The sequence below is a fragment of the Chiloscyllium punctatum genome, chromosome 30 (genome assembly GCF_047496795.1).
Source record: "Chiloscyllium punctatum isolate Juve2018m chromosome 30, sChiPun1.3, whole genome shotgun sequence".
Classification (NCBI taxonomy): Eukaryota; Metazoa; Chordata; class Chondrichthyes; order Orectolobiformes; family Hemiscylliidae; genus Chiloscyllium; species Chiloscyllium punctatum.
In genome coordinates, this window is record NC_092768.1 from 2,172,474 (window position 1) to 2,180,461 (window position 7,988).

Consider the following 7,988-nt stretch of genomic DNA (forward strand, 5'->3'; position numbering starts at 1 on the left):
TAACTTTTAAAAAGAAGTTCTGGGATTTACATATAAAAGAACTGAAACTAACACGGTCATTCTATGATTCTAAGATGAACGACTTAAACAATCCAGGTCCTTTTCAATATATCATTTCAGTTGTATCACATAGTAAACTTTTGCTATAAATTTTGTGTCTTACGATCTTATAATCCACAACCACCTGACGAAGGAGCAGTGCTCTGAAAGCTAGTGCTTCCAAATAAGGAGAGGGGCCCTGATCACAGCCAATGATTTGGGGCAGCACAGTGGCTCAGTGGTTAGCACTGCTACCTCACAGCGCCAGGGACCTGGGTTCAATTCCCACCTCAGGCAACTGTCTGTGTGGAGTTTGTACATTCTCCCCGTGTCTGTGTAGGTTTCCTCCAGGTGCTCCAGTTGCCTCCCACAGTCCAAACATGTGCAGGTTAGGTGTACTGGCCATGCTAAATTGCCCATAGTGTTAAGTGGATTAGTTGGGGTAAATGTAGGGGAATGGGAATGGGTCACTCTTCGGAGGGTCGGTGTGGACTTGTTGGGCCGAAGGGCCTGTTTCCACACCGTAGGGAATCTAATGAACCTGTTGGACTATAACCTGGTGTTAGGCAAAAGTGAGGACTGGAGATCAGAGTCTGGATTAGAGCGGTGCTGGAAAAGCACAGCACGTCAGGCAGCATCCGAGGGGCAGGAAAATCGACATTTTGGGCAAAAGCCCTTCATCAGGAATGAAGCATATAACCTGGTGTTGTACGTCCAACACCAGCACCTCCACGTCATTTCGATGTGGCAGATGTCTTGGATCAGAAGGAAATGAAATAATACTACAGAGACTATTCAGCCCACTGATACTTCAACTGATCCAATTCCTCCCACACTTTAATCATTATTTCCCTCTCCCAATTCCCATTATAAAGTTAGCTCCGACCGAGATTAAATTAATTTTCAGACAGCGTATTCCACAGTAGTACTTTCTTCCCTTACATGACCCTTATTTTTAAACACACCTTTGGGGTCACCAGGCACTGTGCCTATCATTATTTTTACCAGCATGGCATTGACATGCCTCCAGGCCTTGGAACCAGATCTTTGAATCCAGAGATCAAGATAACTACTGCTGTACCACTGGACCCCCAATGACAACCACCTTAACAATATTTTCCTAATCAATCAGTTTCAGCACATTGCAGATGTGGTAGATCAGAAACAAAAACAGAAATTGCTGGAAAAGCTCAGCAGCTGTGGGGAGGGGAGGGGGGGGGATTAGAGTTAACAGCGACCCTTCCTCTATTGCATACCTCTGCAGCAGGACAGACTTGAACCCTGGACTGTCTAGTAGGGATACTACCATTAAAGCCCTTCCAGTCACTTTGTAAAACTTATGTTCCCCGATTACACATCCCCCAATGCTTTGGTTATTCCTTATTCACTCCACTTAGACCCACAAAAAAAAATTTTTGAACACCTCCTGTCAAATCTTGTTTACACCCAAAATTGTATAGTACATAGAACATAGAAAAATACAGCGCAGTACAGGCCCTTCAGCCCTCGATGTTGCGCCAACTGAAGCCTACCTAACCTACACCAGCCCAATAACCTCCATATGCTTATCCAATGCCCGCTTGAATGACCATAAAGAGGGAGAGTCCACCACTGATACTGGCAGGGCATTCCATGAACTCACAACCCGCTGAGTAAAGAATCTACCCCTAACATCTGTCCTATACCAACCTCCCCTTAATTTAAAGCTGTGTCCCCTAGTAACAGCTGACTTCATTAGCGGAAAAAGGTTCTCACTGTCAACCCTATCTAAACCCCTAATCATCTTGTACACCTCTATCAAATCTCCCCTAAACCTTCTTTTCTCCAATGAGATCAGCCCCAAGTGCCTCAGCCTTTCCTCATATGATCTTCCTACCATGCCAGGCAACATCCTGGTAAAATATAGTACATAGTAAAACAAAAGTACATAGGGGTATAGCACAGCACAAGTCTGTACCATCATCAATGTACCACTGCCTACACTCATCCCACTTCCCCCTCACTAGGCCCATAGCCTTGAATGTTCGAACACTTCAAATGCTCACCCAAATACTTTTTAACTACCCTTCCAGGTAGTGCATTCCAGATTCCCAACACCCTCTGGGTGAAAATGTTTTTCCTCAAATTTCCTCCAAACCTCCTTCCTTCACCTTAATATTATGCCCTCCTCAACTTAGGGGACCAACTGCTTTCTAGTCGTCCCGTCGATATCTTTCTCAAACGTGCACACCTCTGACAGGTTCCCCTCCGCGTCTCTCAGGGACAAAGAAATAATTCATAGAATCCTTCCTCCGTGGAAGTAGGCCATTCTGGCCATCGAGCCCTTCGGAAGAGCATCTCACTTGGACTCAAACCCCTACCCTGTCCTTGCATTTCCCACGGCTGGCGCACCTAACCTATACAACCATGGACCGTGGGAGGGAAAGACACGGGGAGGAATGTGTAAACTCCATCCAGAGAGTCGCCCGTGGGTCGAACCGAACCCGGGTCCCTGGCGCTGTGAGGCAGCAGTGCTGAACCACTGAGCCATCGAGAACAATTTGCTCGTCGGTCCTCACGCGTCGAGTGTGGGATGTTGTCATCGCTCAAAAATAAACTGGTTTCCTTCCCCTTCGCAAAAGGTCCCAAGGGTAAACAGCGGAGACTGCAATGCCCGGGGATGCCTCGGGGGTGGGGGGGGGGGGGGGGTCGCAGTGGGGCGGGGGCTGGGGTGACAGAGGGTCAGCAACAAGGCGCCAGTCCCCTTTTCTCTCAAAGACTCCACTGGGGAAGCACGGGCAGCAACTGTCCTCCCTGTGCGTGTGCAAAGAGGGAACTCGGAACAAACAGTTGCCAGCTGCAGGATGTCGATACCACAACCTTGGACCGTGGGAGAGGAAGACACGGGGAGAATGTGCAAACTCCACCCAGAGATATCACCCTGTCACTGCAAGACCGGATTGCACCGTGTAGTTTGTTGATCTGCCTGCACACATCACATCTGTGCAATGTCAAAGCTGAAATGTAAATCCCAGTGAGCTTCAAACAAAACGAATTAAACTGCTTCCCTTTGCCCTGGAAATAGGCAGCTTTAGATCAGATCCCCTTACAGGGTGGAAACAGGCCACTCCGGCCCAACAAGTCCACCCCGACCCTCCCCGAAGAGTAACTCACCCAGACCTATTTACACCTAACACGACGGGCAATTGAGCGCGGCCAATCCACCTTGACCTGCACATGAGAGCACACCCGCGCAGACCATGTGAGAACTGCACACAGACAGTTACCCAAGCTCGGTGATCGAACCTCGGACCCTGGAGCTATCAGGCAGCAGTGCTCGCCATTGAGCCATCGTGCCGCCCCAAGTTTTAGCTCACTCCCACCTCGTAACCTTGGCCCGTTCACACACTGGAGCGGAGTGAAGCGACCGGGAGTCTTCCCTTTGAGAACAAAGAAGGACTCCAGATTGCTGTCTCTCTATTCGCCTCAGTTAACGCCTGCGATCCTCTCAATAGACACCTCGAGAAGTGGTTTCTTCCGGGTGACATTTCCACCCCCCCCCCAACTCACGTTTTGAGGAGTCACTGTCTGCGAGCCGGCCCTTTGACCGCTCACATTCCGGCTGCCCGGGCCTGAACAGGCCTTGGATCTCGGTTGGAGAAGTCCCCCCCCAGCCCCCGGGTTAGTCAGTGCACACTCTGGCCCGGACGTTTCTCTCACCTGCTGGCGGCTCCGAGCTTTCAGATGAGGCGTGGTTCTCCATCTCCGGCCGCGGCTTTCAGATTTCCTCGGTGGGCTGTTGCTGGGAGCCTGAGGGACACATTCGGATATCGCTTGGCGGTCTTCAGTTCTTTCACCCCCCCCCCCCCGGGCGCAGCTTCCTTGTTCTCTCTTAAAAGCCAAGTTTTCGGGCTGTTGCTGCCGTCTCTCAGTGACTCACTGTTGGAGCTCTGTCCGACTGTTCTCTCACTGTTGGAGCTCTGTCCGACTGTTCTCTCACTGATGGAGCTCTGTCCGACTGTTCTCTCACTGATGGAGCTCTGTCCGACTGTTCTCTCACCGATGGAGCTCTGTCCGACTGTTCTCTATGTTGGAGCTCTGTCCTCTTGTTCTCTCACTGTTGGAGCTCTGTCCGACTGTTCTCTCACTGTTGGAGCTCTGTCCTCCTGTTCTCTCACTGTTGGAGCTCTGTCCTCCTGTTCTCTGTGTTGGAGCTCTGTCCTCCTGTTCTCTCACTGTTGGAGCTCTGACCTCCTGTTCTCTCACTGTTGGAGCTCTGTCCGACTTCTGTGTTGGAGCTCTGTCCGACTGTTCTCTGTGTTGGAGCTCTGTCCTCCTGTTCTCTCACTGTTGGAGCTCTGTCCTCCTGTTCTCTGTGTTGGAGCTCTGTCCTCCTGTTCTCTCACTGTTGGAGCTCTGTCCTCCTGTTCTCTGTGTTGGAGCTCTGTCCGACTGTTCTCTGTGTTGGAGCTCTGTCCTCCTGTTCTCAGTGTTAGAACACTGTATTCCCGTTCTCTGAGTGTTGGAGCTCTGTCCGACTGTTCTCTCACTGTTGGAGCTCTGTCCGACTGTTCTCAGTGTTAGAACACTGTATTCCCGTTCTCTGAGTGTTGGAGCTCTGCACTCCTGTCCTGTCGCTGTTGGAGCTCTGTCCGACTGTTCTCTGAACTGCTATTGTGTCTGGAGCTGTCCTGCTGTCTCTCAGCAACCCAGTAACAGGGGCGAATTCAGGGTGCCTTTAGGTATCAGGGTACAGACTCGTTCCTCGGTGAGTGATATTCAGCTCGGTAGCTGTCAGGAGCAGCTATCCAGGATTTTTACATTTGCAACACATCCCTGTACGAGGTTGGAGGCTGGTCTGACGAACTCGGTGACTTTGCACCGGGAGCCGTTTGAATTGAAAGCACGTGGTTTCGCCTCCGCACACCCACAGTGCAGTGAGCTGGTCCAGCCTGTTCCACCTGTTTCACCTGTTCGGTCTGGCACACACAGAATGCAGCTGGCCAGGTGCCAGAGTCTTTGCAAATGCACCTCAGGTATTGCCAGAGTGGAGGAGGTGGGGGGTGGTGGATGGGCGGCTGTTGGGGGTCAGACACGGCGAAGAGACACATGGTCCGGATAGTACTGGGCAGGGGAAGGATAGCAGAGGGCCAGAGCTGTTCCTTTCTCTCATTACCTGAGACGTTAGACCGTGCGAGCGAGGAAGCTATGCCGGAACTGTACAAAAATCCTCTCTCTACAGGTTGCACAGCAACTGCGTTGGTATGGCGCTGTTCACGGCGTCCGCATATCTCACTGGACCCGAAAGGTGAACTCTGAGCGTTCCCAGCAAATTTTGTTTTCGGTTTACAGCATTTGCAGTTCTTCAGATTATAATTCTGACAGTACAGCACGGTGGTTAGCCCTGCTGCCTCACAGCGCCAGGGACCCGCGTTCAATTCCTGCCTCGGGCAACTGTCTGTGTGGAGTTTGCACGTTCTCCCCGTCAGGCTGAATTGGCTGTGGTTAAATTTGCCCGGAGAGTGAGGTGCATTAGTTAGGGGGAATGGGTTACTCTTTGGAGGGTCGGTGTGGACTAGTTGGGCCGAAGGGCCTGTTTCCACACTGTAGGGAACGTAATAGGGTGCAAGTCCAGGACGGTGAGCGATATTCGTAGTGTCCCTGTTTTACATAAAAGAGAGAAGGTACTGGAGGAAGCAAAAATGGACTGGGGGATACATGGGCTGAGAGGCAGAGTTTGGGAACACTGGCCAGGCGGTTGGGATTTATATGCAGCAGGGATACGGTGCTGGGAGAGCGGGGATGAAACCAATCCGCAAGGCAGGCGTATGAAGCAGAGAGATGGACGTCAGGTCTGGACGAATTGCTACTCTAAACCAACATAAGTTGCTGGTTGGTCTAGAAACATTGTCCGCGGTTTATTTAATGTCTCCAGTCTTTAAAGGAAATGACGAGCCTGTACCGTGAGGCATGAGATGGGAAACCTGCACCGCCTGAGAAGGGAGACCGACAGGGAGAATAAGTCATCTTTGAATTTGCAAGATCCTATCCCAGATCCTTCAGCAGTGTCGAGGCGCTGTCTGCAGAGGCCAGATGCCCATGGCTGAAATCAAAACAGGCGGGAGAGGACAGCGGCTCGGGCAGTAACCATGGAGAGAGAGGGCGAGAGTCGAGATGACTGTTGGCAAGTTTTGCAGCTCAGGTTCTGGATGTAGGTTTGCAGCCCAGATGGTTCTTCATCAAAGCGATGCGTTGTCACTTTGATACTGAACGGCAGGGTCTAGTGCTAAGCAGTGTTTAGGAGAGATGGGGTATAATCTCTGAAAGCACCGCCACACTAGGATCTAAGCACACTGTGTTTTCTTTACCCTTTCATCCCCTCCCTCACCACACACACACACACACACACACAGACACACACTCGACTCGCTGTTTCACCCTCCCTCACGCTTGTTGAAGATCAAATTGAGACGCAATATGGTGACTGCAACATGCGCTATCATGTAAAACCACACGCTGCTGGAATGCCATAATTGAAGTTCTATAGTTTCCCAATTTCTCTCTTTCCAGAGAGATGTCATGATTCACTTGAACCTTCAGCACTCGACCTCCCCTCCCCATCCCTCGCCCAACGCCCCCCCCCCCAAACTATAGCATCAATACTGTCCCCTCCACACTTCACATCGTTAAAAATCACACAACACCAGGTAACAGTCCAACAGATTTATTTGGAAATTGAGAGGTGGGGACACTATCACTGAGCCGAATTGCTTATTGACATTTTACTAAGATACCTGTTCACAGTCAGAAATAGAAGTTGCTGGAGAAATTCAGCACCTCCGGAGAGAGCAAAAACAGCGTTCACGTTTCGAGTCTCGTGTCTCTTCTAGAGGAGCTGGCGATTTAACTCCCCCTTCTCCCTCGCACAGATGCTGTGCCAGACCCGCCGAGTTTGTCCAGGGGTTTCTGTTCCAGATTTCCAGCTGCCGCAACCCTTTGCTCTCATTTGCTGCTCTAAGAGGGATTGTCACACATCTCTGGTGCCCCGGGCTCAGCGGCAGGGGCACTACCATTGTGTTACGGGAGACCATTGAAAACAACAAATGCTGGAGGTCACAGCGGGTCAGGGCAGCGTCCATGGGAGAGGGAGCAAGCTAACGTTTCCAGTCGAGATGGTTCTTCATCAGGGCTGATGGGAAGTTGTTTTGGAGATGCCGGTGTTGGACTGGGGTGGACAAAGTTAAAAATCACACAACACCAGGTGATAATCCAACAGGTTTATATGGTGTTTGTGGAGAATAAGATCCTAAGACGCAGAATTTGTAGCAAAGGTTTGCAGTGTGATGCAACTGAAATTATAGATTGAAAAAAGGCCTGGATTGTTTAAGTCTCTCATCTTGACAATGTAACTTTTAGATGTTCTGCGATTTACATATTAAAGAACTGAAACCAACATGGTCATTCTAAAAGATGAGAGACTTAACAAACACTCCACGTATTTTTCAATCTATAATTTCAGTTGCATCACACTGTAAACTTTTGCTATAAATTCTGTGTCCTACCATCTTATACTCCACAACCACCTGACGAAGGAGCAGCGCTCCGAAAGCTAGTGCTTCCAACTAAACCTGTTGGACTGTAACCTGGTGTTGTGTGATTTTTAACGATGTGAAGTGTGGCGGGGACAGTATTTATGCTATAGTTTGAGGGGGGGGGGCGGTGGGCGAGGGGTGGGGAGGGGAGGTGGAGTGCTGAAGTACAAAGGAGGTGGATTGTTCAGTTGAAGTGATCGTAATGTGAAAATGGCAGAACAATGGCGTGTCCAACTACCAGACTGGAAAGGATAGACTGGAATGAGAGGGTATGGAGAAAGAGAGAGAGAGAGAGAGAGAGAGGACATGGTGACAGGGAATGCATCACGTCAAGCTGCAAGAAAAGGAAGGAACGGGCTCACAATCTAAAGGTGTTGA

General features: G+C 50.2%; 1 protein-coding gene across 1 annotated transcript in view; it reads right to left on the bottom strand.

Annotated features, from left to right (window-relative positions):
- rnf183 (ring finger protein 183) overlaps positions 1 to 4,939 on the bottom strand; it is a 29,768-nt gene extending 24,829 nt beyond the window's left edge. The window contains exon 1 of the mRNA XM_072549782.1: positions 3,739 to 4,939. Within this exon, the coding sequence (XP_072405883.1) occupies positions 3,739 to 3,781 (43 nt within the window). The 5' untranslated portion in view covers positions 3,782 to 4,939. The remainder of the gene's footprint in view (positions 1 to 3,738) is intronic.
- Positions 4,940 to 7,988: the final 3,049 nt, after the last annotated feature.